A 26,123-nucleotide genomic window follows, 5' to 3' on the forward strand; every position below is an offset into this window, starting at 1 on the left:
TTTTGGTAATGAAAAAAATGTGAAAACTGTATCATTTCTGCATATAGCATTCACTTTATAGGGTTTCAGAAGTTTATTAATTTTGTAAAGAACACTAGCATGTGGGAGTTCAATGTGCAAGCATCAAGCACTTGATTGCAATTAGCTGGAAGACTGGCAAATTGTCTTTGGGAGGGTAGTTAGGGACTAATTGTGTCCAGACAGGATTGGTCCTGGTTACAAACTGTTGCTTTACAGCTGAAGCAAGACTTTTTTTAATGTGAGACAGTTATTATTTTTATTCATAGTGCTGTCTTTCCCCAAATATGCAAGGTGCCACACAAACATGTATGAGAACATGGTCTGCGTCCAAAGTGAACTGTAATCAACATGAACTATAAAAAATATTGCTTATTTTTAAAACAGTTGAATTTTCCCAAATGGCAAATCTGGTTTACTGGTGGATTGATTCTGATGATCAGGAATGTGTCACATGTATATTTATACATGCAGTACTATAAATACGATATGGTTTATTTTGGTGCTGAAGTGCCAAAGACCTGTCCACTATTACAGCACTTACTTGAAATATATAATCTTTAGTATCAGTCGTTCTAGCACTGAAGAAGGGTAGGCATCAATTTTCTCATACATTTTTTTTTGGTTTCTTTTTTGCCTTTCAGAGTGCAAATTCACCTGCGCCAGTGGTAAATGCTTGTATCTTGGTTCGTTGATTTGTAACCAACAGAATGACTGTGGGGATAACAGTGATGAAGAGAACTGCCTGCTTGTAACAGAGCATCCACCTCCAGGCATCTTCAGCTGTAAGTACTGGCTCTTTGTGTGCATCCGTGTATGTATGTACATACAAGTCTGTTTGGAAACTTGGTCTGCAGTATGATATCAAGGGAGAGTGAGACAGAGAAAGTAAATGCTGTTTTTCTCTGCACTAGCACGCTTTCTCTAGGTTTCTAAACATGGAAATTTGTACCTATGCAAAGGGAGTTTGTGTTGCAGACACTGAGGTTATAATCATGTAGATCATATGTGGCCTCTGAGAAAGACAGTGTAATTAAATAATTTGTTTTCCAAAGTTCTAGAAAATATTTTCTGCTTTGTCTGTGTAACAGTCTTTATGCGCTACTAAGACTATTAAGAAAGTTGTAATCTTTCCAGTCATCATTCCTATTGATCAAATGCATTTCATTGGTGCTGAGATCAGCATCATTTGGTAGGTCACTGACCTTTTGTAGGTATATATTTTATATATTTAAAATAGCTTTAGTTGCTATTCTTTAGTGCATAAATATTGCACACAAAGTGCTAGAGTTTGTCACCAGAATTGCTTTTTTAATGCTTTGCCCTCAGTGATGTACATTGAATTCAAACTTTGATTTTTGCTTTTGTTTGTTCGGCAATAATTTATTTTCAAACCACAATTCCTCTTTCCAGATGAGGGGTAAATTTTCCAATAATGTTTCTGATGTACAACAGAAGTGATGTTGTGTTACTATTACTTTCCGAATGGTTTGGTTCTGCCAATACTGACATCCCTCAGCATGCTACTTCACTTCTGGTTGTGACTATGGCTTAGGAATATCTGTGTTGTTATTAAAAATAGGAATTGTAAGCAGCATATATCTGTAATTTTTGTAATGAATGCATGGGCCTATAAGCAGGATGAAATCAGTGTAGCGGATTCATAATAGAAAGTCAAATCAAGTGTTGAATATATGCTTTTCTTCCTCTGCCTTCTAACCTCCAAATGAACATGTTCCTAAATGTACTGTAAATTCTTTTAAGTGTTTTTATACTTTGTGGTACTTTGGTACCTCTGCAGTGATTTCAGTGGCTTTGAAATAAAAACGACCTATATATTCTTTGGTACTATTTCATTTTATTTTTGTTTTAATTTGTTTGGTTTTCAATGGAACTCTCTCCAAAGCCCCAGGACAAGTTGGTGATGGGTCCAGACCAAAATGTCATGTATTTGCCTATAACCTTGGCTTTTGAGTTGTAAAAAAGTTATACCTTATTATTACTTCATGCAAAACTTGCAAGCATATCTTTAAAGTTCATATAGATGAATTTTTTTTTACTAGGATACTAGGTACAGCTCTTCTCTTAAACCAAGCCAGCACAACCATTTGTCCAAAAAGGGCCCTGAAAATCACAGTGGTAGCAGGTGGAGGGAAGGGCTTTGGTGACAAGCGGCAGCTGGGGCATCGCAGATGGTGGCCCTGCACAGCTGCAGTGTGACGGTGGCACCCTGTTTGTTCCCAGGTGGAACTCCTAGCTGGAACTTTCCCAAACCTTCTTAATCATGGGGTCTCATAACCTAGACACCGGTGGTTTTTTCAGGACCCTTCTGTGTTGGTGGCTGTCATGGAGTAATCACAGCAACGTGATCCAGGATCTGCAAACTTCCTGGTCTTCCCCTAAGTCACATCTGTCCCCTCAGGCATTGCTGTAGCTCCCGAACAGGCATGTTTGTGCCTGAAGACAGGCATGCCTAAAAGGGAGCAGTGCTGGTCAGCTGGCTAGTCATCCCCTCCCCTCCAGCAACAAAGTTTATCTGGACCAAGCTGAACTAAACGTGTCTCTGAAAAACCTTCAGCAGCAGCTTTCCTACTGCTTTCATTGCAGTTGGTGTGTTTCATGATCCTGTCTCTGTAAAGTCACGCAAGTCAAGGTGGCAGCATTTTTCTTAGTTTTCAGTGGACTTGGAGAAAAATAGCTTCTTACTCAAATCAGCCTTTTACAGATGTGAGGACTCTTACCACTCATCTGTTAGTTACCCTCTGTGAGAGTTAAAAAAAAAAAGCCAAAACCCCCCAAACCCCAAAGTTCCTTTGTATTAATTGTTTCCCTAAATCTGTTGTATTCGTTCGTTTTCTGATTCTTCCTAAAATATGATGTCCAATAGTCCTGCTATTTGAGACCTCCCAAGTACTGAGTGAAGAGGAATAATTAGGTAAACAGTCTTATTAAGTCCTTCAAGAACTGCGTTTTCTGGTTTTGCAACAGCGTTGCAAATGAGGAGTTTGTAGAGAAAATATCTGATGCATTGCTAGGAGCATTTGGAAGTGTTTAACTTTTTGCTTACTTTGTAGCAGAGAAAGAAATTAATTATTTGTTGCATTTGGGGATATTGACAGTGTCTGTACTTTTTCATTGCAATAAGGACTGTGTGACAAGTACTGGTAAATAAAGGGACTTCAGTTTTAAGTAAAAAAACCAAATCCCAGTGAAACAGAATCCTAATGGTGAAACAAAGAGAAAAAAGATTGAAGCCAGATGGAAAAATAATACAACCATAAACAGTATTTAAGTTATATTTATCATATTTTGGCTGTTAAACAGACTACTACATGGTAGAAACCAGCACCACTCAGTAATAGGAAAGAACATTATTATGGACATGTCAGTTGGTTGTGATGGCTTGTTCCAGCTTTGAAAAAATGTTTTTAGAATACTTGCTGAAGTGAGGTCCCCAGGCCTTAGAGGGATGACATGTTGAATTAAGAAATGTGTGCATGCTTTTGCTCAATGATTTTAATGGGGATCCCTACCAGAGTACACCCGAATGTATGCTCTTGACATGTCCCAGCTGAGGAGGCTACCTCTCAACATAAAACTACATACATTCATTGGCCTCTAATTAGTAAAAGGACAGTAATACAGCTCAATAAGAAGAAAATGAGTGTTAAAAAAAAATCACTTGAATCTCAAACCAAGAATTTCTTTCTGATCAGTGTTATATATCAACTCTGTTCTTGCATCTTCTTGCTTGTGTGCAGTCCTTAAATGGGAAGGAAACTGTTGAAAGGAACCACTTTTAAGTTTGTGCCGGTCTACATCCAAGCAGCGTGGCCTCTTTCTCTCATGGACTGCCCTTGCCTTTACCTACACCATGTTTTCACTACAGTGGTATGCCTTCCCCTCAGCTGTTTGTTCAAAGAATCCCTTTCTCATGCCGTATTCAAACCTTCTATCTTCCTGTGGTGGAAAAAATATTCATCTCATTTCACAGTTATGCACAGAGTGCCCCCAAACAATGTCTAGATAAATAAATTTTCATATGAAAATTCTGCTTTAGTTTATTTAAGCAATATGTGCCCTGTTAGCAGTAGCCCATATTTCCCCGCTACTGAAGCATTTCTCATTTGTGTTCTTGCCAGCAGCCAAATCCAGAATGTCTTCTTGGAGCTTTTTGTTTAGTTTAGTTAAGTTGCATGAGCAATGGTATAGAAAGATAATTTTTTGTGGGTGATCTGCTTCCTGGATCTCATGATTATACTATCTTACTGTGTTGGAGAAGTTTAGATCCCCCAGACCTAGTGTTCCTCTCTCCTTACCATTCTTATATATATTCACTGTGATAACTGTTAATTCCATCTTTTAAACAACAGAACGGTTGAGGTTGGAAGAGACCCTAAAAGGTCATCTAGTTCCAACACATGGTAGGGACACCTTCTACTGAAACAGGTTGCTTAAAGCTCTATCTAACCTAGCCTTGAACACTTCCGGGGATGGGGCACCCACACTTTCTCTGGGCAAGCTGTTCCAGTGTCTCCCCACTCTTGCAGTAAAGAATTTCTTCCTAATATGTAATCTAAACTTCCTCTCTTTCAGGCCATTACCCCTTGTCCTATCACTACATACCCTTGTAAAAATGTTGCTACTGAACTCAATGTCTCATGTGTGCACAGTAAAATAAAACGTGTATTTCTGCAGCTCTTTTGTTTATTAATTTTGCTTTACTGACTTGTACATAGGGCTTCCTTATGCTGCTGCGTGGACAATTTATTCTGTATAGCACAGAGAAATCAGAGGGCAGCTGAGGGAAATCTGTACCACATCTGAGGTGTGTTAGAGTCTGATTTTGGATGACACAAGCTTCAGTCCAGCAAGTTGGTCAAAATACATGCTAAGGCATTTAAGCTGAACATGTTAAGGTAACAGCTTGCCTGGTATATGTTGGGACTCAGGTTTGGTGATGCACGTTGAAGCATGCCTCCCCTCCTCAGTGAGGACACCCCAGTGTTATTGCACCTTTCCCTGCAGGTCGCTTTCTGCATAGCCCATGTCAGCTTTCAGTAGGGCTACTTGTTTTTATTTTCATCAGCTATAAAGACTTATTGATTGAGATAATGGAGATGACTGTTCTTTTAACACTACTTGGAGGTCAGGGGTGTACTAAACAACACAAAGGGATGATAGGAAAAGTGAGGTGAAGAGTGGAATTTTAAACATTGCAGACTTGGCCCTGGCGGCAGCTTGCTGCTCCATGTGACCTGCAAAATTTGGACTCCCAAGAACTGAAACAATGTGGCTGCTTCTAGCAGGACACAGTTCGTTTGTTTGAGCATTTCCCTTTGTTTCACAACAAATGATCAGCCTGCCTTGTCCTGCTAAAAGTAAATTAGATTTTGAAATGGGAAGCGTAGTCTGTTGTCTGCAGACTGCAGTGTCCAAGTCATGTCTCATGGAGAAGGGTTGTGATGGTGGAGATTTTAGTTTATATAATTGTTTGGTAGAAAACAGTACAGGTAGTTATCTTTGCTGTGATCGGTACGTGTTTGTGGGCATATCAAACACAAATATTGACAGGCATGAGAATTTACAGGAGAGTGAAATAAGTGAGAATGAATCCTTCTTGTCATGTGCAAATTATGTCTACATCAAATTTCAAGTTGTCAGCATTGATGGAGGTGATGTGTCATGGCTGTTTTGGCATAGAAGAGTTTGCTGTAGGAGTTCATTTTCCTCTGCAAGGTAAAAAAACCCAAACAAATCAAATATATAGCTCTCCCTTTCACCACCCCCACCTACTGCTGTCAGCTCTGAGCCTTGTAGGGATCTGCAGGGGGTTGGAGAATGATTCTGTTTTAAAAACAAAAAGCTCAATCAAAGGAAAATATTTTGTTTAAAGAGACCTTTGGCATCCCCCTCTGACTGTGACACCGAATTTGTGCAGATAAAAACAACCGCTTAGATTTACATTTTGATTGTGCTTCTTCTTTCATGTGTGCCGGGCTGTCCCACTTCAGGTGAAATTTATCCATTTCTTTAAATATTTAGCAGTCTAGCGTTGATGTTAATGAAAGTCTGGCACTGCTATTTTGAGCATTGCAACAATGATAGTAATTTTCAGTGTCAGATTACTGCTTCTCGGAGGAAAAGGGAGATGGGAGGAGGGAAGAGCAGGAAAAAAAAAAATTGTTTCGGCTCTAATAGAGTTTGTCATCAGCCTGGCTGTGCCAGACAGATGGATCATGAATACTGTCTAGACGCTCTCTGCCTGAGTGGAGCTGTGGTCTCTAAGGACAAGCAGTGAGACGCCGGCTTAAGTGACTGGGGAAAGTCAGGACGTGCTCCCCTCTCACCAGATAGCGATCCGGGCTGATCCTGCCCGGCGGTGCTGCGAGCCGGTCAATACCGATCTCAGCTGAAACTTGGCTATTATGGGGCTTTAGGGGGGAAAGGAGAGGGATGTTGTTACGACGGTATTGATTTCGGTTGCATCTGCCCAGGGACCGCGGGGTGATTTAGCCGGGAGTATAGATCTCGGGAGGGGGTGGATTGGGAGAGCTATCATCTGGCCGTAAAGCATATGCATGAAACTGCACAGTCACCTGTATTTAGCGATTGCTTTAGTCACAGTATATGCTTGAAAATGCTTACTTGCTTGCTTATGTTTTCTTTATTTGGTCCACTTGTTCAGAAGGATTCATTTCTTCTCCCTACCCGGGGCTCCCTATGTCCCTCGCTGTTAAGATGAGGTTACATGAGGCTGCCTACAGTTTGGAAAGGAGAAGCTGTGGTAACCAGGTGAGACCCATAGCCTAGGGCGGATCTTGTGCTGTTTAGTGATCTCTCGTGTACTTATCCCTTCTCTGTCACTAAGCACAGTTAATGATAAAGAGGTTTCTAATGTAGACGGAGCGATAAATATTTTTTGACGAGTGGAGTTTTAACAAAAACTCAGTGTGATTCGTATGCTAACGCATTTAAAAAGCAAGAGGTTCTCTGGGGTTCAGATTACGGAACAAACCATATCGCTCTGGATTTCAGTTCTTTGTATGTGTAACTAAATACTAAATAGATATTTCTATTTAGAAAATCCAGTTGATTTTCAGCCTGTAGTGCAGTCTTGTTTCTTGAAGTGCTATAAGTAGATTCTGTGCTTTGTTTTGAAATAACTTCGTCTTTGCTTACTTTTGAAGCACATAATGGAATGTTAGCAAATAATAGAAGCTTGAAAATTTGAAAAAAAAGTAAAACATTAAGGTGACTGCTGTATTTTCCCTTAATATTTTGTATGTATTTTTTAAAACCACTTTATTCTCTGATGTTTGATAAATGGAATAGAATGCTGGTCCCATGAATTCTGTAACAAAACTGCAGTGGAATTCAGTAATGCTAGAGGTTTACCTGTTCTTCATCTGGAGCTTTACACTGTTAGTGACTCGGACAAGCCAGACACACACATGTGGCCAATAACAACCATGAAGTATGCTGGTAGCACATCGGGTATTTGCATCTGCTTATAAACAGGGCTGAACTCGGCTACTGGTAAGGAGTTTCCATGTCACAAAGTTTCCAGCTGAACATGAATCATATTTTTACAGTTAATGAGAAAAGAAAGAAAAATTCACGATGCTGTGCTGTTGAAAATGTGGGAATCTCACTAGCTCTGAAATACCATTTTAGTAATTTGCAGACTATGTAACTCAGTTGTATCACATTTAATTGAGATCTAGAAAAAATGTTTGTTAGATCTGTTTGTGTTTGCTCTTCATACACATTTCATTCACCCCTCCTCCGTTCCTGTTAACTTTTAGGAAACTTCATCCAGTACTACACATTACCTTTCAGTACAATTATGCTGGGTAATACTGTGCTTTCTCTTGTTCCCTTTTTTGGCTACTGATTTCTTCTAGATGCAAAAGAGAATTTTAAGTGCTGAACCTGTAGTTCAGTACTGTATTAAAATTCTCATTCAAAGACTGACTAGCTTAAGGTTGGAAATCCCAGAGCAGTAGTGCCAAGCACAGTGTGATTTTGTATCTTACGGATATACTTGACTCTGCAAGAGACCAGAGCTCCTCCTGGACCACTGTGAGGCTGGGAAAAGATCTCCCACAGACTGTGAAGGCACCCTTTTTACACACTGTTTTCTGCACTAGAAGTGCATAGTAACATAAACGTTTCATCAATGCTGGCCTAAAACTCAAGTATGAAAAGCACACTACAGTCACAGATCGCAGGCACAGTCTTCCCCTGGAGAGAGGAAGAGAATAAACTGTGAGGCAATTATTTTCAGACGTTATTTCACGTACACTTAGTAGGTGCTCGAAGAGGACATCAGAAATCATAGAGTGTAACTAAGCAACTTTTGTTACTTTTATTTTCAGTCCACATTAGTAAATATTGTTCACCGCTGCCCTTCCTCACTATATTTTCATTTGCAGGTGTCGCATGATACTGTGCACTAGAAACTGCCTAGCTAAACCTCTGTAAATTTTAGATGCTGTTCTGAATTCCTGCTTTGTGAATTTTAAAGCCACTGCTTTCCCCATCATTCATTCAATTCACATTGGTTATCGCTGGTAAATACTCATTAGGAGGAGTACTGCATTTGTACTGTGTTTGCACTTGGCTAGTAGAAGAGTGGAGGAGTACTCAGGAGCTATTTCTTCTGTATAGCATTGGAAGCTGTTCAGGTGCTTAGGTAGTATGAAGATAACTTGTATTTTCATATAGTTTAAAGTTTTTTGTGAGGGTTTTTTTTTAAATAAAATTATTAAAAAAACATGTAAGAAAGGGACACAATCAAACTAGATGACCTTCCTTCTCTAGCAATGCTGCAGCCTGTGATTTGATTGCTTTTTATTCTCCATGCGTGTCTGACCATTTATCTCGAGATAACTCTTCATCTCCCTGATGAAATGAACCACCTTAATTTTTCTTGAGCAGGCTCATTGTCTCCTTCTGCTTTAAAGGAACAGCTGAAATGAAGCTGAATTGGGAGTTTGCTTGTAAGTTCTGCTATCAATAAATGCACTCTGAAACCTTTCTGAAGTTTCTATGTAGATTAACCTACAGGACAGTGCTCAAATTGATACCTGTGCTTTTCAGTGATCTCTGCAGTGGTCTGTACTGTGAGTGAAATGATGTTTTTACCTATCATGCAGTGTTCAACCAAAGCATGTTGCTTTGGTCACTAGTGTGCAGCTATTTTTCTCAGACTGGAAAGCCTGAGAAACTCTTATTTTCTCTATGGTTTTGCAAGCTCTTGAAACTGGAATAAGCCACTGTTGCCTCTTGTGGTTGCTCCCTCACTTGTCCCTGTGCAAGTGTTTGAGAAGCCACACAGGAATTGGGTTGGTGACTGGTCTGATTTGGATGAACTCAGAGAAACTTCCACTTTGTTTTGGCTAATGTCATGTGTTTGATTCTGTTCTCAGCTCAGCTGTGCAAACTTTTGTGCTTGCACAAAGCAGAGGAAAGTACAAGTGGCTCTGTTCAGTGGTGCTTTATCCTTGACTGGTTTAAGGGTTCCATGCCTTAGTCCTTGCCTCTTTACAGTATATGCTAAAAGGCCTTTCCAGTATATGCCAAAAGAGTTTGGGAATTAAGAACTAACTGTTGCTTTCCTTTTTCACCAATTCTGAAAATCTTCTCATTTGTCACTTTTTGTAATAGAGAAATGAAACAGAAAAGTGAAGCATCAGAATGGGTCTTTCATGACCACTCATGGGCCTGGGTTCATTCAAAATGAATTCTGTTCTAGGATGATGTAATATACCATTTTGATAACCAAGTCCAGTTTGGCTTAAGTCATGGGGCTTTATTAGAATAATGTTTGCTAGTTAAATGAGTACATAGGAACAGCTGTCCTGCTTCAGATCAAAGGCCCAGCTAGCCCAGTATTGAATCTGGCACTGGCCAGTTGCAGATGCTAAGTGAAAGAGAATAGGCAAATTAGATTAACAGTTGTACTTTTTCCAGTAAACCTGATTCCTTGGAGGAATGCTGCACTGCTTTGCATGAGGAGCATGGGATTTATGTCCTCTGGAGAGAATTTGGCGTTTAGAAAGGGCAGGAATTGAGATAAAGAGAAAAAGTCTCATTTCACAAGTGTGAGAATGAGTGAAGATCCACCAACCCTTCACTAACCAGTAGATGTGTGGGCACGTTGGTTACTTTTATATGCAGCATATACTTTCTTTGTTAAGGCATTCTGAATGTAGGACACAAGCTAGAAGGTGCTGAATTCATGTTAGCCGGAAAGACTATTTGCCTGGGTCTTTTCACTTATTTTGTGAGGAACAGATATTTTCAATTTCTCTAGGCTTACTGGTTTTTTCAGAGTGATGCTGGGAGTTTTTTAGTCAGGATTTCTGGACTGCGTGACAGCTTTATATTTAATGGTGAATCAAGTTCATCTTGTGATCAAAGTAGGCTTAAATTTGTCTTAGCTGTTTAAGAAAACAAATGCATGCACAAAGCTTACTGCATGTAGAAAACACAGTTGTCACCTGTGACTGTGCAGCACACACAGGCATTAAATACTGTGGGAGTACGTGTGTATATTACAGCAGACTTGCACTCTGTTTTATATACGTGCATGTTGTATGCAAACCTACAGAGGGAATACAGACTGGTTAGTGTTAAGAAAAATATCATCAGCATAGAAATATCTGTATGTCAGTGTGTCAGCTTCTATGAAAACACAAATTGGAATTTCTGTCTTTGTTTAAAAATAGCCAGTTTTTAATTACAGTTTTAGGGTTAAAATCAAGGCTAAAGGAGAATTAGACCATCAGTGACACAGTTGACCAACTCTTTATACAGAACCACTGTTAGGAGCTAAAGAAAAACAGATCAAGACAATGAGTTGTTAAATGTGTTTTGTATGTGTTAGATGACTTTTCTAGCTTAACAATACAGTCTAGGAGACTAGAGATGAGAGTAACACAGCATTAGTCCAACCACACACAATAACATCACAGCTCTACTTATCTTTCCAGCAGTATTGCTACACTGGTAGCTTCCTCTTTCCTTCTCAGTTTTCTCCTTGTTCTTTCATGCTGTTTGGTATCACTGTGTCATAGTTTCATGAAAGCAAGACAGATTAAGGATCTAGGGGGTGTAGAGATAATAGTGACGCACTACGTGAATACCGAGTCTGACACCTAGTAGCACCTTGATAGAAATAGAAAGCTGTGATCACAGTATTAAAATATGCTAACAAGCTGAAGGAGCTAATGGGCTTAATTTTTACAGTACAGATGTTCATCTGACACTTGTGCTGAATGCAATAACAAATGTGTGGGGGCTGGTGGTGATATTATTGTGTTCTTGGCAGCACAGTTCTCCAAACCAATTTTCCTTTTTTGATATTTTACAAAGATTTAGAATGTTCTTTTTTGTGGTCCAAGATAAAAAATGTATAAACAAATTGGTATGACTAAGGCTCATCTTTATTCACACAGGGGGTTCTGAGAGATTTGGTGCACCCATGTTTTTGGTGGTGGGGATTGGTGTTTCAGTTCTTGGATAGTTCACGCTCTGCATCTCCTACTAAATTTCAGATAGTTTTATTGTTGTTGATTTCAAAACCTAGTTCATCTGGCTAGAGTAAACCATCTGTTTTGAGAAACTGTAGAGCCACAGTCTGATGTAAAGGTCATCTCCCTGTGTTTTCTAGAGGAGAGTCAGTAGTCTCCTGGAGAACAGTCACAGTGGCCTGTGTTCCACTCCAGTACGTCAGCCTGATGACCCATCTCATGGCATTTCATGTGTTCACTCTCTTCCTTCGTGGTCAATGCTTTGCAGCTAATGCAAGAATGATACTGCCATTTTGCAGAATCCTTCAGCTGTGTCAATAGAAAACAATCTTGATTTATTTCCAGGAGATTCAGATATTCCTGAAGAAATTACCTTTCTTACCAGTCAAAGATTTGCTAAACATTGTTGGGAATCATTATGTTGCAAACCTCTTTTTTTTCCACTCCCTGACAAAGGTACTGGCATGTTTGTTTTAATTACCAGGATGAAAGGTGCATGTGGCTTTTGTTTGTAGTAAGCTGCTGCTCTCACTGTGAATACCTGTCACTTCTGATAGGTTGCTACAATCTAGATGATCAGTCAATTGGCCCTGAGTATTTGGGGCTGGTGGTGCTCCTCCAGCAAATGCGTTTGCTATGTTATGTAACACAGGTTTCAAACCACATCCCCTTTTGACAAGTCTCTTAGATAATGTATGAGGAAAAGAAATTTCACTAATGTTAGAAAACTAAAGGAAGGACTGAAATGATATGAGGATTGGAAGACTTGGCAGTCAGTGAATAGGTCTCTCCAACAGTTCCAAGTTTGCTTAGCATTTCTGCCACAAACTTCCTGTACAACCCTGATCAAATCATTATTTGTTTTTTCCTTAATTTCTTTATTTAAAAATGGAGATAATGATGTTCATCTACTTTGCAGAAGTAATAAAAGAAGATTAAATTTTTATGTGGTCAAAAAACATGCAAAGAGATGTTAAACTGTAATAACCTCAGAAAATGGGTGTTATGTACTGGAAAAAAATACAATTATAAGCTGACAGAGAGAATAAAATTAGAAAGTCTGTACTTTGTGTTATACATTAACATTGACACTTGCTGTCCAATATTAAGAAATGTATATTTAATTTTTCACTTGTATGTCAACATCTAAGAGCAAGGAAATAGATATGCTCGATAGTTTCTAAGTTGGTACATAATTTGCATTAAAATGTGACTAGAGACAGAAGAAGAGGAGGGATTTTCATCAGTCAACTACAATTCCACAATTAGAACAGAATATCTTAAAACATGGTGAATGTAATGCAATGTAATGATGTTTAGTGGTGTTTTAGTGAAGTTTGAAAAAGAACATCAGAAGAATTTAATCAGATGAGGTCAGCAGTCAACAGGATGATGGATGAAATTCAATCCTGATGAATGCAAAGTTATTCATACTGGAGGGCAAAGTATTAATACATTTTATTAGGTCCTAATTAATTGTGTAATTTAGGAAAAGGACCACTAAAAAGCATCACTATGAAAGGCTGAATGAAGACCTCTTTAGAGAATATAGTTGTGGTCAGATTAAGTATTTTGAGTCAATAAAAATAGGATGTGAAATGTTATGATGCTGCTACATAAATCAACATTTCACCTTTATTTAGAATGCTATCTTCAAGTGTTGCTGTAGCACAGAAACATGTTGTGGATGTAGAAAACATAGGAAAACAGCAGAAGGAAGTTGTGAACAGACCTGGATATGAATAGAACCCAAAAGGATTGGAATTGTTTGCTCATGAGTCAAGGTAACTGGTGGGGAAATAAAAAGGTATACAGAACTATGGATGTGGAACAGAGGTGGCTCAGGCACTTAGGCTGTGTGGTAAGCTTAGAAGATCACTCAGTACAATTCAAAGCTGATACAAAAGAAATTTTTTTACACTTTCTGTCTTTAGGCTGTATAGCTCATTACCATACAATGCTTTTGAGGACAGGATTTAGCAATATTTAAAGAAAGGAGGCCTCTGAACGCTTGTGTGTAGTCTATCCAGAGGGTAGTAGTTAGGAAACATATAAGGCTGAGGTTTCAGGCATTAAATTGATTTCTAGCTATAAGACTGGGTTGAGAGCTTGAGAGGACATTTTCTTATTCTTTTGGAGAACTGAACATCCTCATCCCGGAAGACAAGCACATAGGTTCCTAAGTGGGGTGTGAAACTGAACTCCATGGTAACGGGCTTGGAATACTGTTCATGGCAGCTTTGATCGAAGTCCTTACGTGCAGATTCCCTGACTTAAGTAATTTCTGATATTGCATGTAACAACCCTCTGTCATATCTTATAAAGCAGAAAGCTGGACTGTCTTGTCTATCTGTTTTCATAGAAGGTGGTTAACTAGTGAGGCTGGCACATTGAGTTGCTCAACAAGTGAAAACTGTGGTCTCTCTGTCAGCCTGTGCTGTGTTACCTATTGCACACCACGCTGTAGCCCTGGGAGGGGTGTTGAGCACATCCCCAGCACAGGAGAGCACAATGACTGGAAGAGCGTACTAGGAATTGCAGAGGAAGTCAGTTTAAGCAAGCACGGTTTGGAATTAAATGTGTTGCAATATGGATTGGTATTTGATTCTTTGAAGTTTCCTATGGCTCTTCCGTCCATTAGGCTCATGTAGTTAATAAACCAGACATTGAGAAATGTCTACTCCTTAAACAAGATGTACTGAACTTCATATGTAAATGCTCAACAGTAGTGGACGACATTTGTAGATCTTCTAGCAGGAGGTGATAACAGTTTCTTTGCTTATTGCAACATAAGCTATTAATTAGGACTTTCAGAGAGAAATGTGTGTAGGCTGTGAACATGCAGAGTGATACAGAGAGGTGGGAAACAGATGTGTGGTCACATATGCACCAGCCAGCTATTACTCAGATACCATCCCTCTGCTAATTAGCAGCTGGAATGTGGAATAACGTTGGTGTTTGTGCGATTGCTTGAGTGCAGTCCTGCATCTGGTTTTCACACTTGTCTTAATCGCTACACAGTGATAAGTAGCACGCTTCAATTAAAACTGTTTTGAAAGTGAGGTATCTAGAACTTCCTAGTTACAACACATTAATTTCTTGGTGTAGATTACTGTAAGTGTAGGGCCATCAGCTTTCTGTACCCTCGAAGGGCCAGCATTTAGGTTAACACTGGAGAGGAAATCTGACTCATCCATTTTACTCCCTGTCACGCTAATGAACCCAGTCTCTGCCATCTCAACTTTAAACTACCCCCTTGGTGATTCTCACTGTACCTCTTTCAGTGACAAGTCAGCAAAAGCAGCCAATTTCTGAGCTGCCGTAGCTGGGGGAATTACTTGATAATATTACCTGTATGACAAGAGGCTCCTTAGGAAAACTATTGCAATTTATCTAAAGTTTGTATTTTACTGTATTATCTCTAAGATATTTGATACAAAGCGTTAGTATTTCCAATTGCTATACATCCTAAAAATACATGTATGCCTGCACATACAAGTGCATATATTCTTAGAACAGACTTTTTTCTTTTGTGAAGTCCAGATCCATGACACGTTTCAGTCCTGCACATCATTATAGGAACAGGCAGTACCAGACAACACAATTATTGTTGCCACACTGGGGGTATAAACTATCTACTGCTCTGTACTGTGCTTTATTCCAGGTAAAAAGACACATCTGTAGATCAGAAAGAGTGACTCTAAATTTGATGCCAGAACATAAATGCAGAGATGATTTTTTCTCTGATCCAGTTTCTGCATTTGTAAAATGTTTCTCATGCTTTCCTGAAACATCTTCCTTCTTTATCTGTATGAAAAAGCTTGTGAATTAAAAGAGCGCTTCTAATCTTCCAGGTAACTGGGGAAATAATCCCTCTTACCCCCCTCTCCTTCTGCCCCTCTTTATCTTCCCTCCCCACATAATGCTAAAACATTGTTTTTCCTCCCACAGTTGAAAGGTGTATTTTGCAGAATACAGATGAGATATTTGTTGGCTAGCAAAAAATAAAGCAAAACAAGAGACACATCTTTCAAGTACAAATGGAGCTTTAGAGATCTCTGTTGGAGAGCCCAATTTCTATGTGAGCACAACTGTTTCTCCATATTGCCTGGAACACTTCAGTTATATATTTGGCCACACTTTCTATTATGGATTCTCTAAAGACATAATTTGTCAAGCTAATAACTGTGTACAAAAATGTTTATGCACAATAAAAATGGATTTCAGAGACTTTTGAATTGCACCCACAGATACAAATTTTTGCAGTACTTTGCAATATACTACACTGGATTAGATAATAGTAATAATAATAAATAGGATTCCTTTCTCCATTTGGCAGGGCTAACTGAGCTTAGCTGCTTTGAACCATCAGTTAGATTTTTATTTCTTTAAAAATTTTTCTAAATTTTGGCCTCTCTAGTGAAGAAGCAGAGTATTATTTCAATATCAAGATCTTGCTTGCATAGCATGTTTTCATTACACTGGTGGTTTCTGACCGAAAAAGAATGATCACAGACTTTATAGCGTATTTATAACTAGGTGGATAAATGTTTATTATAGGAAATGTGTGTATTTTTTTAAATCTAGGTAGAAAATTTACCTTAGTAAACTACAATAGAAATTATTGCCTTTAATTATGTTATATGCCATAGTCAAAAGGTATATTTGTCCCTGATTTCAACGGCAGCTAAGTCGTCTAAAGTAAGAGGCTAGACATACAAATGTGTTCTATATGTGACCATAGTAGCTATTTCAGTGAAGGATTTAAGTAGACAGAATGTAATTATCCCTATTGCAAGACTAATACACAAGGGAAAAATGCCATGGGATTTTGTAATAGTGACAAGTGGTCAAGACATTACATTTATGCTTTGCTAGTTTTACCAGCTGTGTCTCATTCCATTATTCAGACAGATAGACAGACAGACACACACACCTTTCTTCTAATTAATTATAGTTGTCGACCAGTGGTGGGGGAGGGGAAAACAACTCCAGGGATGATTTTCCAAACAAAATCTGATTCCAGAGTTGGGCCACCAACCACTAGAAATCTGCAGATGTGAAATAGGTTTTTGAGGTTTAAAAATATGTGTTCATCACATGAACCTGAAAGAGAAATGCAGTTACTGTGATATTCTTAGTGATCTCCTTATCTCTGTAAAAAAAAAAAAGAAAAAAGAAAAATAACTTGTATTTTTCTGCCTCATGTTGTGTCTGAAGCTGCATCTATGCAGGATTCACAGTGATAAAACATTACCCTGATGGAAACAAGGTGAAGGCAGGGCACTGTGTTTTGGAAACAAGGTTTTAGAGACTTACTTACAAATGGGCAAGTATAGGTGATGATACCACATAACTTGCATTCCTAATCTTTAGAAAACCCCCTTATATTTCACATGGCATAATATTTCCTTGCCAACGGTGCCTCACTCTGTGATGAAGTACAGTGTTGTGAGGGAGAGCTTGCTGACCACAAACACTGGGAAATTTGACTGAAATGAAAAAAGCTACAAATAAGCAAGTGTTTGAAGATGGTAGAATAGTGTTGTTTTGGGGTCTTTTTCTTTCTTTGGTAGAGGACTAAGGTAGAAGATGGTCTTTTCATGGTACTTGGGTATAAATAGGAGCAAGCATCTAATCCTTTTGGTTGCAGAGGTGTGTGTTTTCCATGTGATTGAGTCACTTGCTCTCCTGAAGGCATCAGCCCTGGTCTCTGAGTCCTACCACTGGCCTATGAATCTTGTCAATATTTTATTTTTCTAACATAAATTAAAGCCTCATCTTGACTTTGTAGCCTCTATTTGAGTCCTTCGCAGGCTGATTTCTGGCCCTTGGCAGCCATAGCATGTTGAAGTTAGTCATGGATAGAACACATTTCATGGACGTGAAGCCCTCACCACACACTGCAGTTTTGCATAGTATTTCCACTGGTTATAGGAATAACTATATTCTGACAAACTTTTAATTTGTTACATTACATGTCTGTAGTGTACATTGCCTCGAGGAGGTCCCTTAAAAGACTCGAGACTTCCACAAAATACTCCATTGACATACTTAAACAGTGACAATCCTTAGAAAAAGCAGTTGAGGCTTTCTAGGTGTGTCAGTGAAGGATGGAGAAACAGGGTCAATACTAATCAGAGAGTGAACAGATTGGGTGAGATTTGGGAGAGAGACTGGAAGATGGATAACTTGTGGTAGGCAGAGTGAGGCTGCCTGACGAGTCAGTCGGTGGGAAGAAAGCAGCAGGTGTGGCAGGTTGTGGGAAGAAAAAGTTGCTGGAGTTCCCAAAGACATTACCCTGCCTTGCATAGCTATTGCCATCTGAAACTCACTGTATGTGCACATGTGCTGGCCACCCTTCCTTCCACCCAACATGTGCTGATTGTCTTGAAGTCAATTTATCATACCTCCCTGGGTTTTTGGTTCCTACCATTTCTGCAGGAATCGTGTAGCCAAACCCTCATAGTCAGCTGTGGGGCTTATGGTCTTGGGTTTGCAATCAGCCACTCTGTGTGAGCGTGTTAATAGCGAGGATGTCGCTCCAGGTGGAGCACCGCAGATTCTCATTTATTCAGATACAGGTTATTTAGAGCACCTGATTGCACTTGCTGTGTTTTCATGAGGAAAACAAGAAGCAATAATTTGTCGTTTTAAAAACCCTGTAAAAGTAATTGGGAAATTAAGTGCTACAGGATTAGGGTCCTAATTGCTCATATATGGTGCCTCAGCTCAGGTTGGTGGTGAAAATAGACCTTGTTCTTTCTTACATGGCATCATTCCTTTCACTCCTAAATTAGGCAGTGATTAAAAAGACCTATAACTGGAGTTGTCTGGGGCCCTTTGATAGGGCTGGGTGGGAAGAACCTCGCATTGAAATTATGTGCATTATGAACTGAGTCCAAAGAAGCATTGTTGATTTAGCCGTGCTGGATATCTAATGATTCATTTTGTATGTTACTTTCATAAGAACTAAATACAGAAAATATTCTTAAATTAAAAAAGAAAAGGAAAAAAAAAATAGAATGTTTCCAGCACTGTGTATATTTCAGACCTATGGATGACTGGCAGATTAAATACCAAGGACCTGGCATAGCTCTGCTTTAGCTGCAGCTCCGTTGATCATGCTGATGGGCCTGAGGACTAGGGAAAAAGAAAAGTTAGAGGTTATTAGCACCATTGGTGGCAAGGAGGGTTAAATAGCATGAATGTGGAGGAAGCTGTGTTTTAATAGTATTTGTGTTTTTAGTATAAGTTCTTTCATGTCTTCAGTTACTTCAGCAAATATGGTAGAAGAGGTTACTACTTTTCATTTTAATTTCAAAAGAGGTTGAGAACCAGACACACAGAACACATCCAGGGAGGCCTGTTTAGTGTGGACATTCAGAGTAGCAAAATTGGAGCCTGGTAGCATAAAAGAGTCTCTTTTAAAGAGTTTCTTGATGTAGCTAATACATATCACAGCACATCTGTGTATTGGATAAGCTTCAGCAAATTATGGGCTGGAAGAGAAGGATGGAAGGACTTGCTGATTGAAGGATGATGATTCTCTTAGTGGAGAGATACACTGACAGCTCGAACTGATGCTGAAAATAAACATGTTGAAAACGAATAGTGTGGTGATACCAGTTGTGAAGACTTGAATTCATGCTTGTAAGTAAAAGTACTAAACTTCAGTAAACTGCTTCCATTCACTGAATCATACCTACTGTGTCAGCTGCCCACTGCTGAGGAAAGCAGTGAAAGGGGCTCATTAGGTCTGGCTTCGTCTCCTTTTCATTCAGTTGGCACCAAAGCTGGAACTAGCCAGCAATCTCCCCTCCTTCTTCTTGCATCCTGCCATCTTTTGATGTTTTGCCTCCTGAAATCCTTTTTACCTTCAATCAATCCACTTCCTTCTGGGCAAAGTGTGGTTGTTACGATGTCCACTGTCATCTGGAAATTTGACAGCTTTGAGCTTCCTTGCTTTATTCAAGCACTTGGAGAGGGACAATGAACCAGCAAGGAAGATAAAAGGAGTAATTTCGACTTCAGTTTCAGATAAAAGAATCAAGTTTGGTGACATATTCTGGTCTAACAGTATTGCTACTGTTCTTTCTGGCAAAATATATTAGAATAAAATGAATAATGAAATATTCATGCTTTGTCTGCTGGATTTTTATCCTGTCCCTGTGTTGTACACCAGGTTTTGAACCATGTGAAGTTTAATGAAAAAAAATTATCTGGCAGTTTGGCTCCCTCCTCCATTCTCCCTTCTCTCTTCCTCTGTTGGGTCTGGCTGAGAAGGAGTTAATTTCCCCATAGCAGCCCTCGCAGTGCTGTGCTTTGCATTGGTAGCTAGAAGGGTGTTGATACTACACCAGTGTTTTGGCTACTGCTGAAAACCCACTACACTTCCCTTTCCACTCCCTTTACGCAAAAGGACAACACAATCAAGTTAAACTAAATACTAAGCAAACTAACAAACTAATTTTAATTAAAATTAAGTGTCATTGGATTTAAGTCCTCCTCATTGCTCATGAAGAAATGGATTTGTACTTCCTACACCATGCCTCCATCAGTGTTCCTGTTTGCTAGATTTTAGTCATCCGGTCCAGAAAGAAAAAAACAACAATTGGAAATTGGTTTCTTTGAATTATTCTTAACATTTTTCAATAAAATGAGCACAATCAGTTTCTTCCTTTGTTTTTTTCTTGGAAAACTCCATTGCATCTGTGTTGGTTGGATTTCATTTCTTTCTTTAGATTTGCCTCCTTCAGCTGATTACAAGGTAATACAGCATGGTATTTTTTTTCTAAGTTAACTTAGCACAGCTAGTTTTGCTGCCTGAGAAGTGTCATCTTTCACCTCTTACTAGTGTAGCTGCACTTCAGTATTTAGAGGTTATATTTTCTTCTGGTTTTTTTTTTTTTTTTTTAATTACTGACTGCAGGAGGGCCAAATTTACACTTACTTTAGAACAAAACTACTTTTGTAAAAATGTGCTGGAAAAAAAATACGCTTTTGCAAAAAAAGAATGGTTATAATGAAACTAATCTTCTCTCCAAGAGCCTTCCATGTGAAGTGCCCCAGAATTATTTTTCAATCTGGCTTGTCCTCATATTTTATTGCTTTCTTGAGTTTTCAAGTTTGGATTTATGTCCCAATTCTTTACTGTTAAAAAAATAATATTCTGGTCAGGTAAGCATTTGTTACTATGACCTTGTAAAATAGGTTGTTTTTCAAATCTGTATGTATTCTGAGCCAAACAGGAAGACTAAAAACTTTTTGATTAGGATTTTGAAGTGTGTATTGACATAAAAATATCCACATTACCTAAACTGGTAAACTGTGATATATTCAACACATGACAGCAAAAGTTTTTTCACATTGGAGGTGTGATTATGATCTATAGAGTAAGTGCAACAGTGCTAATTGAGATGTAAAGTTCTTTGCTGGAAACAAAAATCTGTCAAGTCACATGATGTCATTGCATCCCTCATTTTCATTGGGTCTTCCAACTATTTTCAGAAGCATTGAGCATCTTCAGATTGGTTGTTATGTTCTTGGTGCCTGGGAAAGTAGCCTTCAGTCTTCTGGATCTGTGATCACCCTACCCATCATCCACCAGTGATTGTCCAGAAGATCTAACACCTGCTTTTTCATGGAAGGGAATCAAAGAGCATCTATTAAATTAGAAACTTTCTGGTTTAGGTTTGTAATGATCTCTTAGGGAAGCCATCATGAAAGCAGTTTTCTCCAAGCTAAAATATGTAGGTTGGAGGAAAATTACAGAGAGGTATGTTGAAAAGCAAGAAAACATAGCTGGCTTTTAAACAGCTGCTGCTGTCCTCTGTTGTTAATGATCAGAACTGGCAGTACAGAAGAGAAATAAAAGGGGGAAAAGCCCAGCAGCTCCTGAAGCAAATTTAAAAAGCCAGGGTTTTTAAACCTGGAGCAAGGGTTCCCTTAATAGGAAATAAGAGAGCTCTCCAGCATAGTGATCCAACACTGTATCTCTGCATTTTAACTGCTTACCAAACCAAAACATCCTCCCCAATACCAGCAGCACCAGATTGCTCCCAAACCCAAGCCTGTGGAAGTAGAAGCTGATGGTAGAAAAAGCTACTTGATGTGAAAGAGCAAAGGGGAGTAGTCAAGTTTATCTGGTGGGACTTTACACTGGGTGCCCAGTCTTTGTGTAACTGAAGAGGGACTTTGCATAAAGGACTTACTAATTTAGCATCTTCCAGGAAATCTGCATTTTTTTCATTTTATTTAAGTTCCTTGTACACTGACGCACATATTCCTGGAAAAGGTCAACATCAGCAAGCAGGTGAGTGGGTCAATTTTGTTGACAAGTGCCAGTGAATGACCGAAGAAGGAAATATGTAAAATGAGAATGGGAGAATGACCTGCTAGCAGACAGCAGAATTAAAGGAGAAAGATTTGAGACAATTGAGTGAAAAAAACAGGAGAATGTGTACTTAAAATATAAAGACAACAAACTTCCTCAATACCTATATTGGATTGAAAATGTATATTAATATGGAAAAATCTTCAGAAGAAAATTTTTTGGACTTCTTTAATCTTACAAGCTCTGTTAGCCACAGCCAGTGGTGTGGTAGGTTGTTTTAGCTTTACGTGATAATTGATATATTTATGTTGCAATATTTTTCTGTCAGACCAGTACTTAAACACTTAAGCTACACAGTTTAAGGAACTTCACTGTAGTGGTGCGTGCATTACTTGTCAAAGGCTACTAGGGATCTGAACACCTCTATTGCCTGTTTCATGTGCATATATGTATATGAATTCACATATGCATATGTTTATTGTATTGTATTTTATAATACAATAAGTATTGTACAAAAAAGTAATATAAACATAAACTAATACAATATAGTTACATATAATTTAAATTTTTACTCAATATATAAAATAATATAAGTATTGTATGTTATAAATAAGTTTTACTGTATCCAACACCATAGGTGAAAACTTAATTGACAGATGTATTCTAAACACTGTAAGACTGTTATAACCCAACTTTTAAAATTCATGGAATGACAGCTATGTGAATAGTAATAATTAATAGATCAGTCTTAATATTTCTGTCTACTCAGAACAATTTAAAACACAGAATAGAATTGTGATAGCATAGTATTTTTTTCAGGATGATTAAAGCTTTTATTAATATCCAGTGGTTTTAGGTGCTAGAGCAGAAAATGTCGTAATTGAACGTCTTGAACAGTTTGTGTCTAATTATAAAGAACAGTGTGTAAGCAGAATTTAGTACTTTTTTGGAAGTTGAGGTTAAGGTTAAGCAGGAAGGAAGACTGGGTAATGAATTTTCAGAAAGGAAGAAGAGATAAGTGGTACATAAATATAGCTTCCCCAGACACAGGCTTTATGTTGGACTACCTGACCTAAAGCTAAACTTAAGCAAATTTTGGCTGCTACTGTGCAAGATCAGAAAAGTATCCTGCTCAGAACTGGCATCTGTCTGATAATTATGTTGTGGTTGTTCAACACAGTCTGCTGCTGGAAAAAGGTATCACATTTAGCATCTGCTTGTTCAGTGTTATTTCACCTAGATTAAAATAGAGACTTCTTTCTTGTTCATAGTGTTTGTACTGTTGCTACTTGGATTTCTCCTGCTCTATAAGACCTGGGAAATGCCTTCCCTAATGAGATAAGATGTGTTCAGTAGGTTACTCTGATTCTGCTCAGGAAGAACTGAGTAAGAAAAAAAGAAAAGCCCACTTAATTTTCTGTTGCTTGTCTGTTCAGAAAATCAAAAAGACTTCTTGTCTCTGCTTTGATGTACAGAGACCAGACTATTGCAAAAAAATTGCCTTTCCCTATCAAAACCAGTTTAAATTACGTGTCTTCAATCATCTTGAATCATCTAGAAAGAACAATTTTAAGGTAAGTTTGGAGTTTCCCAACAAACATAAGGAAAATGGGATGGTGTCTCCATTTATTTGTACTAAATATTAGTTTATGGCATATTTACATTTGCTAAATATGTGAGAATAAGTACAAAGAGCGAGTTCTGCAATCCAGAAGTTTCTGACTGTTGGTTGTTTGGGTTTTTTTCAGTAAGCATGTTGGCTCTACTTGAGTTTCCTGCACCTGGTCGTAAAACAATAGACAATACAACTCCTATTCCATAATATAACCTTCCAAAATTTTGAAGTGTGTTATAAATAACTTACTGGTAAGCCAGAAGAAGATTAACATGTTCTTGCTGTTACTCTTCCTCAACATAGACTGGAAAAGTTTATGCACAGGAGTAGTTTAAAAGTCGATATCCTGTCTTTGGTTTTATTAAAATGTTGGTTTTTAACAATCTCTTATCAAGTTACTTCTGTCCTTCTGGAGAGAGAAGAGGACTCAAGCATATGCTTTTTTCTCCTCCCCCCCCCCCCCTTTCTAAGGACTTTTAAAGGGTTAGGGAAGCTTGCTTCAGGTCTGGGCCATGTCAGGGTCTGTGAGCAGCATCCTGCAATGGTCTGTTCCCTCTTGTGGCACTGCTCCCAGCCCAAGCTGCCCCGGAGAGCGAGGGATAGGTTAAGGATCATTTGTGCTCTCCCACAATGTCGATGACGTTATGCAAACAGCTACATCTAGAATTTATTTATTGATCTTGCTTTTTTAAAGAGGAAATTTAAGGAAAAAACCTGACAGTATAGAGGGGAAAAAAAGGCAGAAGAATTTTGGGTCCTATGAGATAAGTGTTGAACGCTGCTTCTTTGCAGAGAGTACAGGAACACCAGCTGGCAAGACATTTATTTTTGCTTCAGAATGTATTTGAACAGTAAACAATCTAATAAACTTTCCTTTTTAGTCATTTGCAAGCCTTTTCTAGAAGACAGCTATAAATTGTGTGAAATTATTTCTCTGGTATGCATCAACATTTTTGTTGTTTAGAGACTTCAGTGGGTTTTTGTAGGTCTAATAGTAGTATTGACCCCTTAAAACAAAAGGGCTTAATATCTTTGGGTGAGAAAGTGAATGATATTAACCATGTGAAGTAAATCTCTTTGCTGTTTTTAATTTGGAGAAATCTGCTACTTTCAGACTGAGAAAGTGTCTTTTGGAAAAAGCGTCTTTTGGGAAGTGTTTTTTAGTGTTCCACAGTAGAAGAGGGATCTGGAGCTACCAGAGAGAGTCCAGCGAAGAACTGTGAAGATGATGAAGAACTGGAGCATCTCTCCTATGAGAAAGGCTGAGGGAGCTGGGACTGCTCAGCCCGGAGAGGAGAAGGCTCAGGGAGATCTCATTGGTGTATTTAAATACCCTGAAGGAAGGGTATACAGAAGATGGAACCAGGCTCTTTCCAATGCTTCCCAATGACAGGAGCAGAAGCACCGAGCACACATTGAAACACAGGAGGTTCCCCCTGAACATCAGAAAATACTTTTTTTGTGGTGACTGAGCACTGGCACCTAGGCTGCCCAGGGAGGCTGTGGAGTCTCTATCCTTGGGATTATTCAGAAGCAGCCTGAACACAGTCCAGGCCATCAGCTCTGGGTGGCCCTGCTTGAGCGGGGGAGTTTGGACCAGAAGACCTTCAGAGGTCTCTTCCAACCTCAACAGTTCCGTGATTCCATGCAGCTATGCCATATCTTTAAAGGAGTTCTTTTATACTGATTTTCCTCTCTTCTTTTTTATCTTCCTGTCCCAGAGATTTGCTTTATTTGAAGCAGTTGGCTGCAAGCCAATCTAAACTTATAGTCTAGACAGATAAAACTGTTATTTGCAGTTTATCTGACTTGCAGTCATGGCAATTCCACAGGTGCATAGAGCAAGTTTGTACTGGATTTATTTTGCCTTCCCTCTTAGTTTGTCCCTGATTTGCCTATGCAGACTGTCCACTAATGGCTGAAACTCGTGAATCAGTGTGTTTATATAACCTAACATCAGAAGATGCACTCAGTCACAATCACTGAGATACCCCAGCTAATTTGTTAAGTATCAGAAGCATGATTGCATTAGCCTAGGAAAAAGCCATGCTAATGTGGATAAATAAGTCTAAGGTAATTAATTGCTCATGTATGTTACTACTCTGTCCTGTGTAAGCCAGTCCTAAAGCTGTTGTTCTGATATCTGCTCTCATTTTATTTCAACAAGTTCAGTCCCCCAGGATGTAATATAGGACTTATTTGAACAATTTTGCTGTTCCTAAATTGAAATAGAAAAAAATAACAGTGTTTGTCCTGATAAACCATATCTTAATTGACCCTGAGGAAGATGGTTTCCCTAAAACAAACCTGAGTTCTGTTATTAAAGGAAAAGGAATTGTTAATGGAAATTGGAAGGACTTTTCATTTTGTTCCAGCAGAGTTCTTAATTTTGCAGGCAAAAATAGGAGCAATTTTTCATCTGTCAATAGCACTTCTCTGCATTCTGGCTGAATCTGGAAGTAATGGCCTTCTGCATCATCTTGTTTACTGCTTCTGGTTGAAAAATGTTACAAATTCAGTATCAGATTAGCCAGACATATTTGTTTATAAAACCTATGAGGCTGATGGGATACCAGTTTTCCAAATGGTTTATAAATAGCAGTATTTTAGGCTG

At 38.7% G+C, this 26,123-nt stretch overlaps 1 protein-coding gene across 3 annotated transcripts in view; it reads left to right on the plus strand.

The window, feature by feature from the left end:
• The window catches only part of LDLRAD4 (low density lipoprotein receptor class A domain containing 4), a 246,518-nt gene that overhangs the window by 105,523 nt on the left and 114,872 nt on the right, over positions 1 to 26,123 (plus strand). For all 3 annotated transcript variants that reach the window (XM_018081925.2, XM_018081916.2, XM_029959315.1), the window contains one exon: positions 663 to 803. In XM_018081925.2, coding sequence (XP_017937414.1) covers positions 663 to 803 — 141 coding nt within the window. The remainder of the gene's footprint in view (positions 1 to 662; positions 804 to 26,123) is intronic.

The sequence above is a fragment of the Manacus vitellinus genome, unplaced genomic scaffold, assembly GCF_001715985.3.
Source record: "Manacus vitellinus isolate BGI_N305 unplaced genomic scaffold, ASM171598v3 scaffold_1_pilon, whole genome shotgun sequence".
NCBI classification, from domain to species: domain Eukaryota; kingdom Metazoa; phylum Chordata; class Aves; order Passeriformes; family Pipridae; genus Manacus; species Manacus vitellinus.